Source organism: Pagrus pagrus (genome assembly GCF_965226575.1).
Source record: "Pagrus pagrus genome assembly, chromosome: 2".
Taxonomy (NCBI): Eukaryota; Metazoa; Chordata; class Actinopteri; order Spariformes; family Sparidae; genus Pagrus; species Pagrus pagrus.
This window is the reverse complement of record NC_140186.1, coordinates 13,435,782-13,461,996: the sequence shown is the minus strand read 5'-3', so window position 1 is coordinate 13,461,996 and position 26,215 is coordinate 13,435,782. Positions and strand designations below refer to the sequence as shown.

Genomic DNA, 26,215 nt, shown 5'->3' with positions numbered 1-26,215 from the left:
ATAATCTAAGTTTAATTTCAACTCATGTGGGAAAATATGAAAGAGTTTGTAACTGCGGCACTCTGACTGTTTGTATTGTTTTCTTCTGAGGCGCTGTTACCAAAGACCCACAGGCCAGGGGCAGCGAACAACAGCAGCTAAAAGCTTCGGGGCTCCACAGGTTCGGTTATATTTCCACATTACTGTCAGATTACGTTTCACTACATCAGCTCTCACACGGTACGAGAGATGAGGTGCACCGAATTCACTTGACAGCTAAGAGCCACAAAATCTCAAGCTGGATGAGAATCCTTGTTTCTTTCCAAATAAATAAAAAGACACACAGATTGAAAACATGTTTTTTCTTCTTCTTCTGAAGAGTCAAATGATTTCACATGAATCAAAAGTAATGTGGAAATTTAAATCTCTCTTCACCTCTGGATGGTTAAGGGTAAGTCATCTATAAATGCGGGACAGGAGCAGCGTGCTGACTTACCCTGTGCTGGGGGAGGAACGGCGGTCTGACACTTGGTACATGCCTCTCGTGCTCCCGGAGAGGCTGGAGTTTCTCTGCAGAGACACAAACATGCAAAGTGGAGGGAGACAAAGAAAAGTGTTGTTAGTCAAAAAAGTGCTTCTAAGTGCATTGGTTGGTGTGATGCTGTATTCGCTCCAGAACAGTGGTTGACAGCGTTGGCACTGTTTAACAAATCCCCGCTGAAAAGACGATAAGATCAGACAGTAAAACAAAAAGTAGCCTAATTCTGCTGTTAGCACGGGAAGCTCCTCCATGTCTGTGAAGCCGATCCAAGGCTGTGATTGCTCAGATGTTCAACAAACAATCAAAACTGAAACAACAGCCAATAACACGAGTGGTTTTCTGTATGGTTTGATCTCACCTCATCTTACAGATTTGAGGATGTGAATTATGAATGGTGACAGCATCGGGCATAAATCAGGAACATCAATGGAGAAATCTTTCTCAAAAAACAGTAAGAATAAATGATGATCAGTCACAGCTGACAGGAAGAGGAAGCTTGTTAAAATAATTGGGATTATTTTGTCCTGAGGGGCGCAAAAAGAAAAGTTCAAAAAGTGAACTGTCCACTGGGGAGCATTAAAGATTCATTTTCATGTTTATTTTATTCTGATATTTCTTGTCCTTCAAAATGAAAACCTTGACTGTTGGTGAGTCAATCCAGTTTTTATTATACTCTGACATCAACAAGTGCTGTTCAACGGTAACATTTTCACCTGGTGTTGGATTGATGCCATTAGAAATCATCATTTGTGAGCACAAGTAAAACATTTCAAAGAAGTTACAAATAAATATCTCGTGTCCAAAGTTGACAGTTTGTCCTTAAGGTGGCAGTACATGAAGGACTGATCCAAACAGGAAGAGTTCACCCTCTGTTGAGCAACAAATCCTCAATAAATGTTAAAACAAACGTGCATTAGATTTTCATATCTATTGCCATACAAGTAAAAACATTTGCCACATCACGATGCTACAGGAGGTCAGTACGGTGGCCCTAAGAGGTCAACGCACAGCAAATTAAGAATGCACAAGCAAACAAACAAAACACAAGCAAATTAAAAAAAAATCTTCAATTTGACAACTCACAGAAAAAAGCCAAGTAGGTAAACACAACCAGATTTTTAAGGCGACAACAGAAACTGTTTCCAGAGGACACTAAAATGTGATGCACACACTCAGTCATGCTGGTTGTTCAACCTAAAAACTTACATTTGAGCTCATTTTCCAACGCTGCTTACTGACTTTAGTAACTTAATGGTCACAAACCCTGACAATAATAGGTTTGTTCAGACGTGTTCATCACCTTGTAGTGTCCCCTAGAAACAGCTTTTTATTGTTGTCTGTGTTAGTTTCAGCATTTCTGTTTTAAGTTGTGTTTTCTCTACTTACAGTACAGCACATTGTCTAAATCAGGGCCGTGAGCCAAAGTTAGCCAGCATTGAGGCTCGATTTGGCCCAGAAATGATCAAAAAATCATACAAAGGTTCATAACAAAATGTTTACATGCTTCTTGTGAGGTGAAATGCTTTTCAAATATGTAGGATCCCTTATTACTATTCACTATGTTTCATGATCAGAGCAGAGTGACACTTTGTCCAGAAATTTGGTAAAATCAAAGAAACTTGGTTTCTTGCCATTTTGTATCCGAACAACAATTACAATTACTGCCTGTTTTTGGCCCAAACGCTTTGTCCATGCTGTCAAATTGCTGAAGATGTCTTCTTGATTTGCTTGTGTTTTGTCTATTTGCATGCATTGCTGAAGCTGCGGTGCGTTGAGCTCTCGGGGCCACCGTCAGAGGGTGACCAAATGCTTCAGTACTCATCCACTGGGGATTCTGAAAATCCATGAAAAACTTCCAGGCAGTCTGGCCCGGGCAGTAAGAAAGATATCTTGCTCTTGACCAAGTCGTGGATGGACTCACTCTGACAACACACAAACCCTCATCATCTTTCCAGCTTCCCAAAATATTTGGTTGTAGCTCTGAAAGCAGGTGAGAACATTTCAAGTGTATTTAGGTGTGGGTGTGCAGCCTCGCTCGCTACTCGCTCTCTGTTTGCCTGAGAGCAAAATCCTCCGAGTCGCTCTTTCATGCACCACTCAGAGCTGCCTGTGCATTGAACTATGCTGTGTGTAGTGTTTGCACGCGTGTGTATCTATGTGTGTGTGTGAAGAAGTGCCAGGTGGAACGCTGTGTACCAGACTGGCGACGTGCCACAGAGGGAAAATGTGCACAAACACAGACACTGTCACTCTCGCTCTCTCTCTCTTTTCTCCTCTTCTACTCACACAGCTTGTTCCTGGCCTCGTGCCAGTGAAAAAGGACCATGGAGGAAACAGGAAAAACACCATCCGTGGCTCTCGGCCCTGGCCAGCCGTCAGCGAAGGCAAAGCAGGGACAAATCTCCCAGAAATGGATGGAACGAAACGCATTCATCAGAAACCAGAACTTCAATCTGGTGACCCAAGTTTGGTCTTAAACCGGAGTTAAAAGTTGATGAAACGACTGAAGTAAAGCTATCTTCCTGTAAAGAAATGATTCAGCTCGCACTGGAGAGAGAACAGGAAACAAGTCATCCATCGCTTCTCTCGCTGTCAGTCCTAAAATACCTCTGTGGCTCTGAAAACTGTCTCCTAGGAGATGAGGGCGACCCGGCTGATGCCGTGACAGACGGACGCAGAAGTGAGGTCGTGAGGGCGTGTGGCTGGTTTGGTGACATATCTGGGCTTCCCTTGACAGTTTAACAAGGTGCCAACCAGTCTGTGATTCCACATTTGTTCGTGTCGTGTTGATTACTCACGGTCCAACGATGTTTAAATCCAAAGAGAGAACGTCTAAATTTAGGTAGCAGCGCTTCAGGTCAACCACAGGTCAAACAAAAACAGGTCGATCTTAAGGGGAAACACTAGAGGTGAATATCAGCAGAAAACTTCCCCATTTTAAACTTTAGTTAAATTTGCTGTATTACAGTTTCTCTTAAGTTGTTTGTTTTAATATGCAAATAAAGCACTGGCTGATAAAATGTAAAATTTGCATACATTTGTATGTATTTCCACAGCAGAAATCTGAAAATTGGATAAAGCCAGGCTCCAAATCACTTTGATTTAAATATCAGAGTTAAAGGTTTCGCATGTGGTGCTGGAAATATAATCTGAAAGATGTAAACCTTGGCAGTCTAACTAACAGGATGCTAAAGGAAGATAATTACCTGGTTAGTATTTTACTCACAGGTGGCAGGAAAGCATCGACAGCTGTAACATATAGTAGAGGAAATATTCGCAATGGAAAAAATGACTGATTCTGTTGGCGCAAATAAAATGCTGTGTTCCTGTTTTACTTGCGTTTGTCAAAAGGCAATAAAAACTTAAGTGATATTCCCACAGGCTACTTAAAGCATTACAAAAGAGCTATCACTCACAGTATTCACCGCACTTTATGACAGTATGAAGTGACTGAGGATGTCAACAATATCTCTGCGCTCACTGACAGTGATCTGAGGAGAAGATTTTTACTGAGAATCTCTCACACACTGAGAGAAAAGGAAACAGGCAGATCCGAGCCACATTACATCTGATTCAAAATCATGTTGGACCTGCAGCGGGAGCAAGAACTGGTTTCCATGGCAGCACGCAGATCTGTGCAACGAAACAGGTCGCCTCTCTTTCCAAGAGGTGTTGGATGATAATTTGAATAAGTGACATTTTTCAGAACAGAAAGTGTCTGCTTTTACATTTTCAGCCTTGTGTAATAAGGCAAAGCAAGAGGGGGGGAGAGCTGTAGAGAGCCTGCAGACAAAGAGCTGATCTCCAGTTTCCGGAGCACAAGGCAGCTTTTTATGCGAGTACACTCTCTGGTGAGGATGTCGTCTGCTGCAGAGCTTCACTGTGTCCACTGTTCGAGCGAGGGATCGAGCCTCTGGTTTCACTTTGCTATGATAAGATGCTGCGGTGGGTCAGCATCACTTGATTAGAAAACAAAATGCTCTAGATACATGGCCTGAAGTATGTAGACACCCTTATCCACATATTTTTATGTACTGTTGTTCTGGGCCCGCTTGAGCACGGCCTCTTACATGTAACCCTGCAGCATGCAATGATATTCAAAACACTGGTGTGCTTCCAATTTTGTAGCAACAGTTTGGAGGAGGCCCTTCCCTGTTCAAACATGACAACTTCACTGTTTTGCACAGAGCACTGACTTCTACCCCACAGACACATTTGGGCCAAAACGGAAACTGGAAGCCAGCTCTTATCAAGCAACATCGATGCCTAAATCTTACGAAATCGCTTGTGGCTAAAGGTCCCAGGTGAGTTGAGGCTTTTATAGAAGCATTAGAAGGTTACATGCAGGTAAGCTTGCCACGGTAGCCAGTGTCCCCGGTGTTACACGGTGGTCAGGCAAACTGATTATATTACTTGCCCACTGCCCCCACCATCATATTGCAGCGACCGACACTTTAAACTGCCACTCTTTGCAGCAGCGGGGCCAGCTGCAGAGTCGCAGCACAGATTAGCAGAGTACTTTGTAACGTTTCTAACAGGAAACCTGATAATGTTAATGAGGAAAAGGTAAGTTACCTCACTAAGAAGTAGGAAGTGTGCAGCCTGTCGCCTGCAGCTCTTCATCTTACTGCTCCTTCTTTTTTTCATTAAACCCACAGATTGAATAAAACTACACCCTGCATATTTAAAACTGATCCACTGTCAACAAATGCCGAAAATGACTGTTGCTTTGCTCTGTAGATGTTTTTTTGATGAGCGATAGCGGCAATTGATGCCGATATCACTGAACACATTGCATTTCCTGAGTCTACCCTACTTAAAAAAAAAGTCAACCCATGTTTCGCCTGTTAAATGCTTTAAATGTGAAGCTGCAGCAGTAGGAACTGTTCGGTTTGCATTAGCATTACATTGACACGGCGATCTACAGTACAGAGAGTGAGTGTTTTTCCGGTTACCGGGGGTTACCAGTGTTATCACAAGCTTATAAGTCACTGGGATGGTTTCACCACTGCTACAACCCTACATGCAGGACAAGGTGCTATAAAAATACTGTGAAAGTATCAAAACGCAGCCTGTATTCAAAAACTGTGCTTTTGAACGTGCTGTCAGGACCTTCATAAGGTTGTGATGTCACAACTGTACAGTCACAGTCTTCCCCTGCACAGCCAGCTGATGTGAAGACATGGTGGGGGGTGCCGGCTCGAAAAAGGAGCTAAAACAGAGCGTTCAGACAAGAGGGTGCAGCAATGGACGGTCTGAGAAAAACAAGGTGTTTCTCAGAACATTAAAGCATGTAAACGTTTTCTAGTTGAACTTGAAAATGACCTTTCAAACATACGAGTACAGCACAGTGTCAGGGATGTAAACGAAACCTACATACTAGAGAAAAATAAATCCCATGTGCAGTCATTTAAGCACACATTTCATATCCATGCTTTGTAACTTCATTTCCTAATTTCAGGTTATAAAAAACAACTGTGCAAGCTTTAATTAAAGTCATGGTAATACAGCCATGGAGGAGGTAATGTCTGACTGATTCCTGGAAGAGGAGGCACAACAAATGAGCTTAATGACTTTAAAAGACCTCGAGCACACGTTCACAACACATTTACATAAACACTCTCGTGATCTTCTGTTTAACTCACAAAGCTCGAGCTTGTAGGTTTAATTTTAAATCTCAAATTAAACATAAAACTCGTAATTAGCACAAGTGTACCGTTTCATTATCCCTCATCCAGTCGTCCTCTCGTCTTGTGTGCGTTTAGTTTTTCAAGCGATTCGAGTTTATTGAATTTCACCTGGGAACGTCCTCAACAGTTGCTGCTCTTAAGCTGCGTGAAGAAGAGCCGACTTGTCGTCTCCGGGATCTTAAAGTCTATTATGGGTTTGCCCCGTGGTGCTTTACAGGGACGTTGCTCGATACAATCAATGCTTATGCACTATTCATAAGCGAAAAGCTGCTGTGTCAAGGACTGTTTGAAGGCTGGAAGCAGCACTTTGGACCTTGAAGTGGAGTCTTGCATGGTAAAAACAGAAATTCAAAAATGCCGATGAAAGAATCACAGTGTTATAATGATATACCAGTCAGTCAACTAATTTTACATTTTGATAAAAGTATGTGGGAAGACGTCGTTATGTGTGGCTGATGCTTTGTTGTCAAGGAGAATCTGAAAACACAAGAAACACACTATTGCATAATGAATGCTGCAGCGTGCTCTGCAACATGCATGCAGCAGATTATGCAAGTCACGATACCCTCACCTGGCGTCCGTTGCCCTTTGAGGCCTGGAGGCTGCAGCGTCCCAGGCTGCCATTCGGCGTGGTGCCGCAGCTGCTGATGATCTGCAGCTGTTTCTCGGCGCGGTCCGCTCGGTCCAGCAGCTCCTCGATGAACTGCTGCAGCCGCACTTTGGCATTGGCTTCACGCGCCGCCGTCTCCTGAAGGAACTGGTCGATCTGGGCCACTTCCCTGAGGGGCAGAGAGGGGAAAGGCAATATTGATGAGACATTCTTCAAACTCATGAGTGTAATCTCTTATCGCTTTTTTGTTAATCCGTCTAATCAGGGGGAAAACTGTGGACCTGATGAACCTCGCTTGTGGCGAGGACTGACATCTGCAGTTGTTTAATAAATAAATGATCCTTTTGACTTCAGGGAACATTTTTTTAATACCTCTCTGTGCTTTCTGCATGGAGATGACACACCAAGGGTTAGTGACAGAGATAAATACACTATAAAAACACAAGAGAGAGGGAGAGAGAGAGAGAGGGATAGAGGGTGAGAGAGCAGCTGGATATTTTTACAACCGCAGGCACAGCAGGGCCAAGTTCCCGTCATTTATAAGGGACAGTGTGTTACTCAGATGCAGAGGCAAACAAACCAGGAATTCAGACTGTGTTAGGAGTTGTCTGCAGGCTGCTCGGCGCGCAGCATATTTCCCGCGTTCCCTGCAGTGATTTTGCTCAGTGTCATCTGATTGTCTGGTGATAGAAATTCCCAAACATTCGAACATGATTAGTCATATCATATTAACTCAACAGTTTAAGCCTGGATTATGAATTATATAAGCGGTCCAGTGACAACGAGCGGCCTCTGGAATGATGGGAGTCAAATTAGCCACAAGGAACAAGTTAAACCCAAAAATAATGTCAGTGTCAAATGTTAGTGATTACCTTACTGACAGCTGCCACGATGAGATGCAGGTGAACTTTATCTCTCTAATGCCGCCTCTGTCCTCACACAGCTCTGTCCAGCCTTTAAACCTGGTGTTTTTTTGCCACTTGAGGGCAGCAAAAACAACACTGACATCACCTTTTATGGGGCTTGTCGACTTGAGACTCTTCCTCCCTGCAGTGTTAGGGAATAAACTGCACTCACAAAGCTCGGCTAATTCAGTGAGAAACACGTTTCATTTTCTTTGGACCAAAATCAATATTCCAGCACACACCAGGATACGATCGACACTATTTTATTAACAATTACATTAAAAACAACGAGGGGCAAACTACGCTTTCCGCATGTTGCTTCATCAGATTCGATCTGTGCTTAAAGGCCAACAAGTGTTTCTTTAATCAGGAGCTGATCAGCAGAGAATCCAACAAGGTCACATTCCCCAATAGATATGCCTCAAAAAATCAGCAATAGCAGGTAATAGCCACGACAATTCCTCTGTTCACAACTATAAACTTACGTTAGCATAAGATTATGACATCCAAAAATGCTAACATCAGAAGACAAAGCCTGGCTGATCCAGTCACAGTACTACAGAAGCACAAAGTACATACATTTCCTCATAAAGCGCATTTCAAACTGGTAGATAAAATCATATAAGAAGAGAGTAATACATTTCACTACACTATGAAAGTCAGACTTAATGCAATGCCAGTAAATATCATAAATATCCAAAATATCAGGGTTCATTTTCTATAAATTCCTCACAACAAAAGTCATTTTTTTAGCTTTCATTATGAAGCAGCAAAATAAGGAAAAGTTGGGTTTTCATCAGCAGTAACAGAACTCCTGTCTCCTTTACAGCGAACACGATGAAACAGTAAAACAAAACAGACCTGAAAGTTCAAACAGGGACGAAGGAGAGAAGCTAGAGAAGCTTTCAGAGTACTGAGATCTTTCTCTGTGGTCTCCTGCACAGATGTGAGTGGAGTCTAGTCGTACAGGCGTGTTTGGGGCGGTCTTGACGGGTTGGCTGCAGTTACGAGAAGCCACCACAGACCGCTTGGAGGCGGAAAACGCAAATGAGCGTTGCATGCTTTGAGTTGGAAAAGCCCCATAAATTGCTCGTTAGACATGCAGCAGTCACAGAGCAGCACTATCGTTGTTTTGAAGTTGTATTTCTGGCCACCTGATTAACTTTCGTCCAGTATTCACCCTTTCTTTTTAGCTCTTTTTGGTGTCTACCAACTCCTGAGGGAAATATCTGGCTCTTTAGCTCTTAAAAGCTCCACTTTGTTCTCCAGGTCGCATTCAACAGGGTGAAAGGTAACTGAGAGAGGCCTTTTACTGTGCACCGTGTGTTTGCTGTCTCAGCTCCGAGCTCTTCCATCCATCTCATCCTCATCAAACTATACTCACTGCATTCACCTGCTAGTCACTGACTTTGTGTGTCTGCCTTTTTGTGCTGTGTGTGTGCAGTGTGCAGTGGGCGGAAATGATGCTGATGAGAGCTGTGAAACTGAACCAAAACAGTAGAGTCCGGGGTCGTTTATCAAGATGCTAAAACGCTTCATACAGCTGAAGTGTTGGGTGATAATTCTTCTTCTTACTATGACAGACCCGCTTCGCATTACAAACAGTAATGTGATCCATTGTTAAGGATCCAATGTGTAGGATTTATGGACAGAAATGGGATATAATATTCATGATTATGTTTTTTTTTCCCTTAAAGGAGCACTATGTAGTTTTTGGAGAGGAAATTCAAACCCAGAATTTAAATATTAACAACATTAATGAGGTTATAATACAAACTCAGAAATATTTAGTTTTTCCATAACTGAATAAACAAGCTGTAATAAGGTCCCCAGAACGCTGTTTGAAGTTAGAGAGGTGGCAGGGTCCGCCAAACATAAACACAGTAAAACAGTATTAAACTGTGTTTTCCTTTAAGTTCAGTTTGTTTATTCAGCTTATTCAGTCATGAAAACAAACAGAGTTTGTTTATTAAGATTGTCTGGGGCGTGAAACAAATCAGTCAATGATCTTCTTCTGATTACAATTTATTTTCCAAAGCTACGTAGTGCACCTTTAAAATGATTCTTTGATATATACAGGACTAGATTTCAGAAATAAGCAGATTAACATGGAGAATTCGCTCAAAGATCGAAGTCAACATCAAACCTGACGCAGGTTTGCATGGATTACAAATCTGACCCTGCCGCTGTCCAATCACACGACCGTTTCTTGGCACTTTTTGGTGAGTTGAGGACTGTGAGAACATGCACATCAGAGGACACGCTGAATATGAAGGAAGGCTGAAGCGCTCATGTCAAAAAAACTAGCATTAGCCAACAGCAGATTATACCATTTATTCATCCTTCTGTATGTGATGCATCTCATTACGGTGCACAATTAACAAGGCAAAGTATCATCTGTTTTAATTTAATGATTGAAGCTGCAAGTGATGCATGACTGCGCAGCGTGAAGCGGAAGTTTTGCTCTCATTATTTGCGTCAATTCGCTGTTTTTAGTTCAGCCTCCAGTATAATGACATATAGCTGCCTCACAACTGCTATTAATAGAGATAGCTGAGCTGTACTGTACATTAGGCCATTTGTGCTTTGGCATGCAAATTGTGCTGCATCTGTAACTTGTCAAAGTTAATTATTCAACAGTATCAGATTTTCGTTGTTACAGGAGACAGACCCCATGAGGCGGAACATGTTGGAAGCAACACAGGAAAGCCTCTCCGTCTCTTCCTCTGTGCAAGGAAGAAAAATGCACCGATGCACCACGCCGCCTGGCAGCCGAAGGAACAGAATCAGGAATATGACTGAGAGCCTGTTATCGATGTGTTTGAGGGTGGGCAGAGGGGGAGAGAAGGGGAAAACAATATCTTCGCCAGATCCCGAGAGACGTGCGAGGAGAAAAGGGTGGAAGCAGAAATAAAGAGAAGAAAAACAGAGGAGTGAAGATGATGAAGAGGAGAGGATGGCTGTGAGCAGAAAACACTGCAGAGGCTAAAGCAACAGACAGCAAACAGAAAATCTGCAGTCATGTGGAAGCAGAAAGCACAGGAGGTTTGACAAGAGGAGGAGAGAGAAATGGGATGTGGCTGCTTCCTGTTGTCAATCCTAATTTCAGCGCACACTCTCAGATGTACGCACACACACCTCGCTCTGACAGCGTGACTCACTCCGACACCACAGAAATAAAGCCTCAAGGTGACAAACATGCCCGCGTGTTTACCCGGACGCTGGGGGAGCTCGAAAAAAGGCAGACGGCCATCTTTTTTCTGGGGGATGAACATGCAGGTTGTTAGTCCTTTCTTGCTGAGAGTTACGTGAGAAGATTGATGCGACTCTCACATCTCTACGGGAAGCGGTATGTTTTTTCCTTTCAGGTGAAGTCAGGTGACGTTGTTCCTCATGCCAAACCCTTTAATGCCACTATGATCACTATGATTGGATAAAGAACATTTCACACTCATTAATTCTCCAAACTTGACTTTCATCATCCTCGGACACACAAGGGTATAATCCACAAAATCAAACCGGAAAACAGCTCATATTTTTGTGAGCTTGGGTGATTGTGGTCGGAGCAGACTGGTGTTAGCAACCGGAGCAGAAGGGACAGTTTAGCAGAGAGGTTGTCTAGTGGCTGTAAATGTACATCACAGGTTACAGTTTGACCATGAATAAACTCTGCAGCTCCTCAATGCACAAGAAGAACTTCTGTTTGAGTGACAGCTTTCACTATCCATGCTAATATTCATGCTGCTTGTCCGTGCTAATATCGATGCTATTGCTAATCTATGCCAGTAATGTTTATCGATGACTATTAGCCACAGCTCTATTCTCTGTTTGAGAAAGAGCGTTGACCATTAGACAGAAACACTGACCGATGGGCTTTAAAGCCGCTCTGACTGATATTCTTGTGGTAACAATGCATCAAATAACAAGTGCAACTGAAATCTGCAGCTCGCCTCGAGTTTACAGAGCTCATCATTTAGCTGTCCAGCCCACAAGTTTTACTGGTTTGGCTTATCTCACCGCTTTCACAGTCTCTTTGCCTGCAGAATGCAACTCCGAATCCCCCCGTACACCGCCTAAACAGCAGACAGATAAACTTAGCTGGCGAACAGAGCCAGATATTTCCCTCAGGTGCTGGTGGAGACCAAAGGTCGAGGTAAAAGTAGAAAGTGAACGTCGGACTTGAAATCGTCAGGAGGCAAATGAATGAACGATAATGTTGCTCAGCTGGATGTGTAGGCCTAAAGAAAAGTCCACATAATCAGTTATTACAGGTTTAAATATAATCGTAATTCCAACCCTCCACAATGTTCAGGAGCCTGCTGGCTTCACTCCACCACCGCCAGCTTCTAGACTCCCAGAGGATCTTGTCCTATCTCCAATCTTCATATTGTTACACATTTCCAATTGATCCGAGTGTATTGAATTACATACAAGAGCTAAGCTGTTGTACTAACACACAACAGCTGAGATACAATCGATACCACTGATTAAAAAGAATAAGGTCAGCACCCAACAACAGACACAGGTCCTGATCTTCTTTTCTTTCAGCCGCGAGACTGGAACGAGTGGCTTGTCTGCCTGATGTATTTTAAATCTGAAGCCTTCCTGTCCAGTCTTGATAAATGTAGGCCTTGAGAGCTCGCAACAAACGTCAAAGCAACATTTATTTTTTTGTTCAAATGAATGAAAACAGGCCCGATAATTGCCCAATGTTACTGCATGTGCTCAGAGAAATAATGAACAAGACAAGTACGTTTCATTTCCCTGCCACTTAACAGCCATAACAAATAGTCTAGCAAAGACATCCAGCTGTGTCAGACATGATTAATAAGGGATGATCTTCTGAAGGATTCTGTTTAAATGTTAATTACAATCACTGGTCAGCCTCCTTTCACAGTTGTCATCATCTCTGGCCATTTATCCAAAATTATGCCTCATTAATATTAAAGAGCAGAGATGATTGACTGAAAGGCCCGTTAGAAGAAGACGAGGCTGCTGCATGAATGCGAGCTTTCTCCGCCGCAACAAAGGACAGCTGCCCGTGTGTCGTTCTGTTTTGACGCCTCGATAAAATAGTGTTTTCTTTCTTTTCCGACACATTCAGTCGGCTACATTGTGCCATCATGTCATAATGTCACGCATTTGTATGCTTTAGACACACAGAGAGAAAGGCAGCGCGAGGAGGTGTGTGGAGGGGGGTATGGCTACATGAGGAGATGTGACACAGAGAGGGATGAAAGGGTGAGAGAAAAGGGATGATGAAAGAGATGCAGGCTGAAATGTTCTGTTTTCAAAGGCTCTCAGGGAAAAAAAAAAAAAAAGACTGGTTTCCCAAGAAACCACTAATCCAGGTTTAGGCTCCGATCAATCAGGGGAAAGTAAATATTTTATTGTGGCTCAACACTGAAAATCTAAACTCCAATGACAAATCACAGATGGTTGAGTCATCCGGAGATACAACAGGCGATGATGTAGAACATCTCAACAAACATGACAGAAATGGATTCATTATAGTCAGAATTAATCTGTCCTCAAATGCTTGTTTGCAAATGATGACAGTGACTACATGCAGGAGGACAATATTCCTACTAAGCTGTTTCAATGAAACTGGATATTTCACTATCCACTAATATTCCTGTTTACACGCAGCCGTGCGTACTCCGATTAACAAACACAGCCTCTCTTTCATTGTTTCCACTCCCTTCATCTGCGTTGCGCAGCTCAGTCGCCAGGATATTATGTTAGCAGTTAACGTTTCTGCAAACCACGATAACGTCAAAGGTTGATATGTGTTCCAAACATGGTACGGCAGGAGGTGGAGGGGAAGGTGATGACGAGGCTGCCAGAGTTGGAGTCACACCAGCGGATATTTTTAAGGACAACTGGAGACATTTCTGGCCGTTTTAGTGGCGACAAAACTGACAAAACTGACAAAACTGGGTGTTTTTTAAAGGGAGCTGCAGACATTTCCAGCGGTGTTTGTAGTGACAAAACCGGGTATTTTTTTAAGGAGCCACGGAGATATATATATGTTTTTTGTGGCCTGAAGACCGGTTGAGTCTGACCATCTTCATCCATGAGCATGGCGATCAAAACCGGTATTTTAAGCCACACCATGACGTATTTCCAACCCTAACCACGTGCTTTTGTGCCTAAAGCTAAAAGGAGCGTAAGCGCAGTGTTGTGACCAAAGAGAAATTGGAACTTCAACCTAGACAACATAAAGTTGTGATATAAAGAAACATCCAGTTTGAACATTTATGCTGAGTCACATATAGATTTCAGTTACGATGGTGGTAGTTTAACATCGACGACAACAACTCCCATGACCTCGCGCTATTTACATCTTTTGTTTTGTTTGGATTTAAAGACCTCCACTGGCAGATATTACATACTGTGCATTTAATCAGAGTAAATTCAGAATAACCAAATCGAAAAGGCTGTTTACTTCATTATATCAAATTCAGGATATTGTCATATTCTTAGTTGTGGAATGCTATCAAAAACTAGCATGCATCTTAATGTTATGAAAACAGGTGAATACAGCTGAAAAATAACAGATATGTAACTGGAGTGTGGAGGAGGGAGTCAATTAGTCGCTAAATCTATTCAGTGTCAGAAAATAGAGAAGAATGTCATCATCACAAACTCCCCGAGCTCACAGTGACGTCTTCAGATAGCTCACTTTGTCCAAACAACAGTGAGATAATCGGCTCACAGCGATCTACAACTGATTAAAGCAGCACATCTTTTAAATCAAAATGTTTCTTACCATCAACTTTCTTACTAGATGACTCGACTAAACGTTTCAGCTCTCTTGTAGACTTTTGTAAGGCGTTCGGGCGTTTCATCCTATACATACCAGCAGCACTCGTTCAGCTCTATGACAGCTTGACAGCTCGCAAAGAAAGAAGAAATTTCATAACAGCATTGTCTCAATATCACGTTCCCCCTGAAGAACCACACACATACTTAAACTAAAGCCCAGTGCGTCTTTCAAGCATCTTACACTCCTATTAGTCCATCTGCTAACACGCAACGGTTACTTCAACCTTTCTTGTCAGCCTTAACAAAATGAGGAAGAAGAGCGACGTGCCCACTCACTGACAGAGTGGTTGCAGCATCCTTCCTGTTTCCTTTGTGTTCAAAGCGCTTCATCCAGTCTCAAGGACACACACGTCAGCTTCATGAGCAGCCCCCCGCTCATAAATCCTGCTCTCACTGAGGGCTAACAGCCATGCACAATGTGGGTTTTCTAATTTCATGCAGAACCCTTTCTTGTTATAAGCCACTTCAAATCGCTGATGGAAATCTGAATGCAGTCTACGTATGTACGTTTGGTAAACATACAGCATAATTCCCTCCAAGCTCGTCTTATTAAAGCTCTACGTTGTATATCAGAGCCTTAATAGACAGGGGAAGTCTCTCCTGTTCCACACAGGACCTCATTTAGAGGCTAGAGACCGTTTGATCATCACTGTTTGAGTTGTGCCATGAATTACACATATCTGCCAAATTAAAAGATCATCTTTCAACTTGACAAAGTCGCAGTTTGTCTTAAAACTGTTGAAATATAAGACTGTGAAAGTATGTGATGAGAAAGACAACCCGCCCAACATTAACGTACTGTTAGTGACGTCTCATTTAAAGGTCCTATTTGTAAGAAAAGTTTGTTTTTGAGTCTCATTCCCAACTCGTCAAATAATGACGCTCTCGGTTTCCCAGCTTGTCAAAAACTGAGTCTTTGGGATGGTAGGACGGGTCGGCTACCGTCCCAAAGCGTCAGTTTTTGATGAGTGAGACTCTAAAATATTTTTTTTATGACAAATAGGTCCTTTAACACTCACCAAAATCAATAACAGAAACCTTGTAAATCCAGTCCTGAACAGTAGCTAGCTAGCTTACATGCAATTGTTGTGAATTTTTACCTTTTTCATACTTTTTCCTCTACCATGTTGTGTCTTGGTGACATATATTGAGCGAGACGATGTAGTTCACTGTGCGGTTTACGAAACTAAATTGTACTTTAATATCTAGCAACAGTGTTTTAATTTAGATATAAAAAAGGTATGACAGCACACACCCCAGAGAGAGAGAGAGAGAGAGAGAGAGAGAGAGAGAGAGAGAGAGAGACATCACTACTCATTACATGGTTACTGTCACTGTCTTTCCTGAGAGATTGCAGCGTGGAGTTTCTCTGGAAAACATGTTTCTTTTAACCTATTTATATCATGAATGTGAATAACACTCATTAAATTGAAAATGCATTATCTGTGGTTGTCGGTAATGTATTAGCGACGCCCACGTATGTATTATTTTACTGCTGTCATGGGAGCTCAGCCACCTCCTTATGTGAGCTCAGCTCCCATTGGCTCCCACGTAACTCCAACCCAGGTGTCAAGTAAATAACTGTGAAGAATTCAAGGACATTTTCTGTTTATGGATATTTCACATGATTTCTGAACAATGCCTTCTTCGAAGTATCAGTCCTGCAATGTTTGACTGTCATTCAAACAATTGCCTGGCGTACATGAGATCCCTTCCTTCAGGGTCTGGACTAATAATACTCTTACTGTCTTATGCTTTGACTCACTGCAAGTTAACTTGATTACGTCCTTTTTTATTGCTGGTGTCAAAGTAAATTTCAAATCCAATCCCTCCACATTCTTAGATGCATTGCAGGTCACGTTATTACTTTCTTTTCATTTGAAAGCCCTCAGAAGTCTTGGCATGCTGATAGTACGAGCTCCCCTCTCTCAGACACTGGCGTTAATGAGGCAGAGCTCCTTCTCTGCACTGACAGCTTCACTTTGCATTCTCGACTGCTGCTCGGTGAAAAACGAGCTTGTTTTTTGAGGGAGGGAGACACGGTGACGGCAAATAGCAAAACTCCCCCATGTTCTGGGGTGCCTTTAGAGCCTTCAGCTTCTCATGCTGCACAGGGCGCTCTTACTTTATCATATCTGGTTGTAGGAATAAATCAAGCCTCAGGGCTGAGGCCCACTGCAGCAACTGTGTGTGTGCGCTGAATAAGATATGCAAACCTGACAGGAGTTTTCTCTCTGTACCCTTTTATACACAGAGATCGTGAACACCTTCACTCTGTGCTGCAGTCCCTCCCCTGTTTGTACAGTAACCCATCTGATGTGGTTACAATACAAATCACAATATTATACAATCCGACAAAACAATACCAAAATGTACGGCTGCTAAATTACCATAATAATCACCTCTCTCAACAAAAAAGGAACACTGTAAGCGTCACAAAGACAGTGTTTGTTTTAGATCCACAACTAACAATTACTGAAATCATCTGTTACTTGCAGATTATTCTCAGTTAGTTGGTTTGGTTTGATCTCTAAAATGTCAGAAAATGATGAAAGCGAACTCAACAAAATGTCCTAAAAACTAAGAAAAACAGCAAATCAACATAACTGACATGTTTGTCCCTTTTGCTTAAATAAAATCTCTTAATTTTTCTTTTGCAGAAATATTGCAGAAAATGTGAATCATGTGAATTGCTGAGTAATGCCCAAAAATGTGTTTTGAGAGGTCACAGTGACCTTTGACCTTGTCCTTGAGTCGATGTGAACGTTTCCCTCAATGCATCTCTGAGATATCCAGTTCATGACAATAGGATGTACAGACATATGGACGGATGTACAACAACCCTACACTGTAAAATCTGACAAAGTGACTTCACTTCACTTAAATGAATGAGACTTTAATAGTCTGTTATATATGTATATATATATAGTCAGCTTTAGTGTAAATCATTCCGGCTACGGCTATCGTTGGCATGGAGGAATAAAAAAAAAAAATTTGAATAATTAATTAATAAGTTAATTGTCACAAAATCAAAAACGTCACATCATGATTTTAATAGTTTTTTTCAGTGGAAACGAAAATCACGACACAAAAGTGATCATTCCTGCTCATCGTGATATCTGTCAAAATAATCGCAATATGTTTGTTTGCCATACTGAGCAGTCCTAGTTTTAGCTCTAACTTGTTTCAGGAACGGAGAGCTGAATTGCAAATACTGCCCAGGTGTAAACGATACTGTCTCATACTAGCTTTTCCCACGAGGAGAGAAACAATTAAGTATTAAAAGACCAGCAGCTGATAATCTGGCTGCCGCTGGAGCACACGCTGATACGTCCTCCTGCAGGAGCACTCAATGAGGCCAGCCATCGTGTCCATGTACGAAAGAGATCACAAACTGAGCTGCAATATTAGAAGTTAATTAGAAATAGCTCTTCAGAGTGATCTACTAAAACAATAATAAGACAATGTAATTGTAATAATTTCAAAGCTTCTTAATAAACCTTTTCTGTATGTCATCGAGCGATCATTAATGCCTGGAAAGATTACGACGGTATTCAACATATTTCGGAGACAGACACAAAATGAGGCTGTTTTTCTAGCGTGAGTGAATCTGCAGCGCCCTGAAATGACGAAGATAACCGACCCACCAATTTTTCATTTTCCCCTCTGGCTCCAGTTTTCTGCTGATTACAGCTGCTCTCATTTATTCCAGCTGCTATTAAAACCACTTAACATCCACGCTTGAGGAACTCTGATTCATTCAGTTTTGACTGCGACAGTGGAGTGTGATGTTTATCATTATGTATTTCCAGCGACTGTCACGGAGCATGCGACGTGTATTGTTGCCTGTGAATTAATTTTGCCACGAACTAAACTGCACACTGAGATTAGGACAACGACCGGTTTTACCTGAGGCGTTCGATGCTATTCACAATTATTTAGAGCGTTTTTGTGAGCGCAGAATAAGTCATTAGGTTGCTGCGATATTTTCATGCATAGCACTGCTGCAGCAGACGCCCCTTCGTAGGAGCTTCCTCCAGTTCTCACAGTGAGGCGACTCTCGTCTTTATCATTTGACACCACTGATGTGCGACGTGACGCCTGTCTCTCCGAAGTGGCTCCTGAGTATCAAAGGGTTTTTTTTTAAAGTCAGCTGAGGTTATTAGGCAGCCATGTTGGAGCCAATAAGCTGCTCTGTGTCTGTTAACAACTGCTTAGTCATCAACCCTGCTGAACATTCACCGACTGTGATGTTCTTTTTCCACCTCAGACTGACTCTGTATTTCAGAGTCTGAATAAGCTTACTGTTTGACTGCCAGTGTGTGTGTGTGTGTGTGTGTGTGTGTGTGTGTGTGTGTGTGTGTGTGTGTGTGTGTGTGTGAGGGAGAGACCAGGCTGCTGGCATATCTCGGAGTCACACAGCCCAGGCAGGGATTTTCAGAGTATCAGTGTGAGAGTGACCTTCCCGGCATGATGCTGCCAGGTTTGGGGAACATGACCACCACAGCTACTGTAACCTTTACAACAAAGAGGAGGGACTGAATAGGAGAAAAGGACACTTGTCTTCTGCTCCTTCAACCCAATGAAACACTGTTTTATGCCGCACTATCTCAAGATCAGCCGAGTGAACCTCTAATGCAAGTTTAACTGCCTAACAGGCTATAGAAATGGAAATATAAAGTCATTTTGTAATGTCCATGTTTGTATGTTAACCAACACAAAGAGACACCTGCAATGACCCAGATGAACTACTGTGCATTTACACATTTACTGGATCACAGCAAGCTGTTTGACCGACACAGAAGAAGAGTGTTTCTATTTTTGAAGGAGATCTGTGCAATGCTTTGTTTAGTGATGCTGATTTTGTAAATATGGGTGATGCACAAACATTGCTGTAAGCTGTTCACATATAAAAAATTTAGATTAGTCTGTTACTTGGGAGAAAGCCTGGAAAATGAGACTCTTCATCACAGTGTTTCCTAAGAATATTACCACGACAGCTAGATCAAATGGAAAACTGGATATTATAGTATATATAACAATCACAGGGCCCAGTGCATAGATGTAGCTCTGTAATCATGATCAAAGACGGGTAGATGCAGGACAAAATACCAAAATCTTACCCGCCACCACTGCTACAAAACAATTACAGAGGAAACACTGAATCAGGATAAACTGTAGGCGTGTTGCAGTTCTTTTCATTTGGAGTTTGTTATGTCAAATATGCTATTTAAAAGAAGGATAAAGATGTGCTTCATTATGTGGCAATCTTTTTCTTTATGTATCACCTGGCTGTTTGCGGTTTCTTGTAATCCCACGTGGGATGTGGCAGATGTTTGGCATGACACAGACATAAGAAATATAAATAAATAAACTGCAATAAACACAATATCTCAGGAGCACTGAAACACAATTAGTCTACTGATCAATTCATTCATAGACGACGATTTTGATTCCCGATTACTTTTTTAAATCCTTTATACGAACATTTATTCTTGGTAAAAATTAATCTGCACGGGATCAGATTGATTTCTCTGCACTGTTTTTTAACGTCTGTTTTTTTTCCATGTTGGACTGCTGTGCCTGACGTTTTGATTTAAGTGCACCCATTAATACATTTTAACGTATTTCTTAACACGTTATTTAAATGATTGTGAATAGTAAAAAAGGTGAAAAACATGTTTTTCTTCATTTAAAGATGAAAGATGCAACAAGAACCTGTGATAATCTCAAATGTTTAAAAAATAAATCTTTAAATCTCAGGGGCACTGGTGCAATCAGTGGTAATGTTGACACATTTTTGGGTGTACGCGTGATTAAAATAGTTGCAACTGTTTTATTTTCTCCATTTTAAGAGATTAGAAATGTAAAATCTTGCGGACAAATAAGCACTTCACTGTGAGGAATGATAAAAACCTTTGAAACCGACAACAGGAACTTTCTGTGAACACCAGACCGGAAGCAAGGACTCGACTGGGAACATCGACCACGCGTCAGCTGAAAACCGCAGAAAGATCAGTAGGGATTTTCACATCTGCCGCAAAAGACATCCTCCAACCCAAAGTACAGTACGACCGATGTGTTAACAACTAAAAAGCAATTAAATGGGGGCGCCGCAGTTGTTCAGTTCACTGTTCTCCCCATGTACAGAGGCTGTGTCCTCGCCACAGCAGCCCGGGGTTTGTATCCGACCTGTGGCCCTTTGCTGCATGTCACCCCCCTCTCTCTCTCTCACCCCTTTCCTGTCAACCCACCCATTACATAGATATTCAAATTAACTTTGTGACATTTGTTGGTGCCTGGCACATTCACACAAACACACAGGCACATACAGAGCAGTGATATGTGCGGTTGTGTGTTGAGATTAGAGGCCTCGGGAGGCGCCTTTCTGTCTCTGACCTACTGTTGACACTCGGGCCTGATAAAGAAACCGAAGAGAAGAGATAAAAACCTTGAGGAAGATAGAAAGACGTCGCTGGCTGTCCTGTCAGATACAGACGCGGCACAGACACCGGCTGACTTTAATATGAGCCTTGAACGACACTTATCGATGCTTGTTGATCTCTTTAACAAAGCAAACGAGCAAAGAGCTCGTGTTTGTGGTTGCAAAAGCTTGAAAAGACTCAATCTGCGCAAACACTGCCTCCACCTGACACCTTTCTCAGACTTTCTGAGAACAAAATTAGATGCTTCAACCAACAAAATAACCTGTTTCACATTCATTTCCAGAGCCTTTTTTCCACAATAAATTGTTATTGACTTGCCTCTTTAAAACTTGCAATTAATCATGAATAAAAAACTACAAAACTCTCTGACATTGGTGGATTTTTTTTTTCATAGAAATTTAACCATTTTGACTTATCTGCAGAGAAAATAATATATCTCATGGGTTGTTTCCAGCCTGTCAAGCTAAATATAGCGTCAGCGTTTGGAGCTCACGATAAATTACCCTGGGATTAATTTCAATAAAAGCCTGAAAAACAAAGCCTGGTCAGTCTTCGTGCCATGCTGTGGGAGAGCTCCAAATCTCAGAGCCAGCAATAACTCGCATCACCACACTGATTTATATCCAAGCGCTCCTTCTATTTACAGCAGCCCAGGTTTTAACTAGTTCATGAAGCAACATGGCAGCTTTATAGAGGGACCGGCCTGACGGAGAGGCGGCCCGCCCCAGCTGCTGCTGTCCGACTCTCCATTCAGCGCGAGCAGCTAACCAGCCCTGGAGGGCACTGGTGTATGGAGACAGCAGCGGGACAGATGTTGGCCACATCTGGTAGGCGGACGAGAATTACACCGTCGACAGAAAGGCAGAGGTGAAGGAGAGGAGAGGAGTGTGTGTATGAATGACAATGTGTTTTATGAAAGTAGCAGAGAGGAATAAGAGCGATCTGTATCTGTACTCGCAGCTTCTGCGATTTAGATATTGCACTTACTGCTTGTATCAACAATATCTCTCATTTTCTATTGTTAATTGTGCAATTGTTTTTGCACCAATAGAAATAGAAGAAAATAAGCACATACTCACATATTAAAAGCTGCAACCAGTGACTTTTTGGCTATTTTGCTTGATAAATATAAAAGAATTGAATTAAATATCTACCAAAGAAGCAACTAATTAATCAACCAAGCATTTCAGCTCCATAAAACCACCCTGTATCTTGATTTCCTCACCAACAGGCCAGCTATTCAATGTGTGTTTGTGTGGCCTACTATTATTTGTTTGTTTAATTAGCTCCTCATTAGTGTTTACCAGGGTGGCCTCTATTCTTCCTGGGGCCCACATACAAATACAACATCAACATACAGTACACCAAAAACCAAGAATCCCTTCACACCTACAGTATGCAGCACCTCCAGATCACCCTCACCCACACAGATAGCATCCTGTCCACTGCCAGGGTAGGGCCTGGCAATGAGGACGAAATCAAGCATCATCCAAAGAAGAACACACCAGCAACCATCATTATAGTAATTCTAACCAAAAAAACTGAGAAAACTCAATAAAATAAGCCAGAAATAAAACAAAACTGTTTCCATCAGGAAGGAAAGCCCCCAAACTAACACCAAAACAACAATAAGACCAAGAGACAGTGAAGTCTGAGGAACAGTTATAACACTCACTGTTGTTTGTGGTTGAGCTCCTCCTCCTTGTTCACCAGGTCCTGTTTGAGGTTGGCTAACATTTCCACGGAGACGTCCACCTGCCTGGAGAGCTCGGAGGCCTTGTCCTCCAGGTCTTGTTTCTCCTGGCTCAGCCGCTCGCTCTCCTGCTTGGCCCGCTCCAGCTCAGAGCTCTTCCTCTCCAGCTCCGCCTGAAGACGACCTACGCGGGCCGCTATTTTCTGCTCCACCTACGAGACAAGAGGTGCTTTGAGCTGCATAATGTCCCACCGTAGTCCCCACTGTGAACTGAACTGTCTAGTTGTGCAGATGAGGTCATTAACTAAGTAATTAACCTGTTGATTAGCAAAGATTCGTCAGCAAACGTCTCCATGTTTTGCATACATTTTACAGCATCATTAGTTTGAGGAAAGAAATGTGAAATTAGACAGAAAAGTGCTCAAAGCGCTGATGAAATGACCTAGATGAAAACTTTTTGGTACACAAACGTGACAAAGAACTAAATCTTAGTCTTAACCTCCTCATTCCCTGATTAATATTTTTCCCTATAAACTCATTTTGGACACCAAAAAACTTCCCGATTACATTTATGCAGCTACTCTCTCTGCAGGCAACATGTTATTCACATTTTAGCTCCACTGGAGAAAATGCAGGAGAGATTTTGAAGTGTAACTGATCACACATGATGCATGGCTGTGACAAGCTCCTTAGTTTTCCCTCTGCTGTTGAGCTCAGGGTTCAAAGCTGACTGAGAGCATCAGGAAGAGCGCTGCTGGTACTTTAACGTTAAAGACAAAGGGGGGTTTTCCTTCAGGGCCTCTGGACTGTGCAATAACCCCCACCTGCTGAAATCAAGCTGACAACCAGGAGGAAGATACACAGCGATTCGATCTTGAAATGCTTTCGTAGCCACCCACATATTTTGCTTCTTTTATCCAACCAACAGTCCAAAACCCAGAGAGTTTTCTTTTACTATCATAATTGACGAAGAAAGGCAGCAAATCCTTCCATTCAAGAAGCTGGAACCAGCAAATGTTTGGCATTTTTTTATGCTTGAAGTAAAATTTGTGTCTTGATTTGATCTTATTCTCAATGTTGCCTGGCTGGATCCCTGTTTTTTAGAAGGTTAAGCTTTTATTTGTAAAATAAGTTACCTAACATAGGTCCCCTTAATACGATATACACAACACAGGAAAAATCTGACCAGTTACTACTGTTAACAGTAAACTGCGGGAAGTTGTTGCCTGCATATGTTTAAATTGTTTATTTACCTCCTCTGACAGCTTCTCCAGCCTTTCATCCAGCTCCAGCCGCTCAAACGCCCGCGCCTTCAGCCTGGCCAGGCCTTCCTCGTAAGCCGCCTCCACTGCACTGGCCGCTACGTTAGCTGCCACTGCTACAGCTGTGCTGGGGTTTCCATGGGGACCCGGGTCTGCGGATGTCATGGCTTTCTTCATGAAAATCTCCCCCAGGGGAAACTCCACATTGGGAATATACCTGGCTGCTGTGTTGGAGTTAGCCGGCGTCAAACTCAGGTCGTCCGCACAAGGAAGCTCACGGCAAGGGAAGCGTCGCTCCTTTAAAGCCGAAGGCCGGAGGGGCTCGAAGGGGTCGTTATTGTTGGCAGGTGTGAGGAGAGCTCCCTCAGCCACTAGTGGCAGCAGAGCAGCGGCATCACATACACTGTTGGACTTGGAGAGGACGTAGAGGGTCTCGTACGTGTGGTTGTACTCCAGGTGGGCACGTAAGGATGACAGGCTTCGGAAGCGCTTGTGCTCCCCGCAGCGAGGACAGCGGTATGGCAGGTCCAGAGAGGCCATGCCGTGCAGTAACTGCCGGAGGAGTGGGGGCGCTCACGCGGCACAACAGTGGTGCCAGTATGAGGGCACGGAGGTCAAACACCTGACAGATCCTCTCATGGTGAAAACTGGGCGACTACGGCAAGTCAGTAGGATGAAGAGAGATCCCATGTGCAACGGAGGAGCCCAGCTCAGTCACACGACCACACATAGTGGCAACATTCGGCTGTTTTTTTCACTTCATCTTTCATGGTTCCCCTGCGTAACGTCCTAGAAACAGAGCAAAAAACCCAACTGAGTATAAAGGTTCAGGATCAGGTTCATACATACTTCATACTACAAAACACTTTTTTTCCTTTCAATTCACGCTCTGTCTGGATGCTGCATTGTAGTGCCTGTCTCTTTAGGGCCCCCCTCCCAAAAAAGGCCAGTCTGCCCTGATTGGTCAGCTGTCACGGGCCTGAGCAGGCACTGCCCACTGAGTGTCCGCATCACCTCCTTCAGTGCTTTTGCAACCTTGCAACCAAATATACTTAGCATTTTCCTGTAACAAGGCCGAAAAAGTTCTATTACTTTAACTTTTATGGACTTCTCCGATTTAAACTTTTTGTTATTCTTCTTTCAACTGAGCAGAAAGGGTGGAAAATCGGCATGCAGTGAACCATGACTGGGTTGTAAACAAAGAAAGAAAATCAGACAAATTCATTAATTAGTATGCAACTTTCATCCGACAGTAACAAGAAACCTTCCTTAAAGTTAATTGCATGATATTAGCATTCTGTTACATTCTTGTGACGGTCCATCTCTAAATAGTTCCTTCTCCAGCTGTCTGGACACAGCAGACATCACAGTCTGCTGTCTGAACCCTTAAAGTGGGAATATTGATCTTTAGGTTTAGTGGTCAAGTAACATGAAACCTGTATTTGACTAAGGGTTAAAAAGCTAACTCCTGCACTTGTACACTGAAATGCTCAGAGGAAGACTGGGGGAAGACTTGGGAAAAGGAAATGGCTCCATTAGTGAGAGTGCTTGTTAATGGCAACACCCATCTTCTAGTCTGAAGTGTACCAGGTCAGCTGGACAATACTCTGTGGGAACTCGACTGTCTGTTATCCGAGCAGTGTCCTCTTTATCCAGGCTTTGACTCTTCTTGTAAGCTTTCAATGCTGCCTTATATTTTCAATAACACCCAAGTAGAAAGTGAAGAAAAGATGAGTCACATGTTTGCACACCAAAACAACATAAGACAGTCAAAGCATGAACATCAACTGTTACAGAATAACAGGAAACCTTGCATTCATACGATCATTTAAAATCATCATATACTGTAAATGTGTCATTTCTATTTGCTACTAGATGTTCAGTGAAGTCAAGCAACTGCAAGAACATTGCATCAATGGGTTTATTACCTAGCACTTGATGCCCCTAGTGTAAATAGAAATTCATCTACTCCACTCCATAGACTCCACTATTTTGGTCACAAAATGCGCCCACAAAAATGTGTCATTGGTCACTTGCCTTTGAACAAATGTATTCCTGTTTACAGTCATTTACATAATTAGTTAAGAAATTAAGTTAAAATGTATTATTGAGTGCATCAATAAATATTATTGTGAGGGTGGACCTAAACAACAAAGTAAGGCACACCAGTGCAACCAGTGTAAAACGTTAGTCTGGAGTATACAGCATACATACATGTAAATAGATGTATAATTGACTCTTATTTGTATTTTTGATACTTA

The 26,215-nt window shown here is 42.4% G+C and overlaps 1 protein-coding gene across 1 annotated transcript in view; it reads right to left on the bottom strand.

Moving 5' to 3' along the window:
* Positions 1-24,668, bottom strand: part of fbxo41 (F-box protein 41) — a 40,581-nt gene extending 15,913 nt beyond the window's left edge. Inside the window, exons 1-4 of the mRNA XM_084342358.1 lie at positions 23,946-24,668; positions 22,675-22,904; positions 6,782-6,989; positions 476-549 (exon numbers count right to left, since the gene is read on the bottom strand). Of these exons, the coding sequence (XP_084198484.1) occupies positions 476-549; positions 6,782-6,989; positions 22,675-22,904; positions 23,946-24,494 (1,061 nt within the window). The 5' untranslated portion in view covers positions 24,495-24,668. The remainder of the gene's footprint in view (positions 1-475; positions 550-6,781; positions 6,990-22,674; positions 22,905-23,945) is intronic.
* Positions 24,669-26,215: the final 1,547 nt, after the last annotated feature.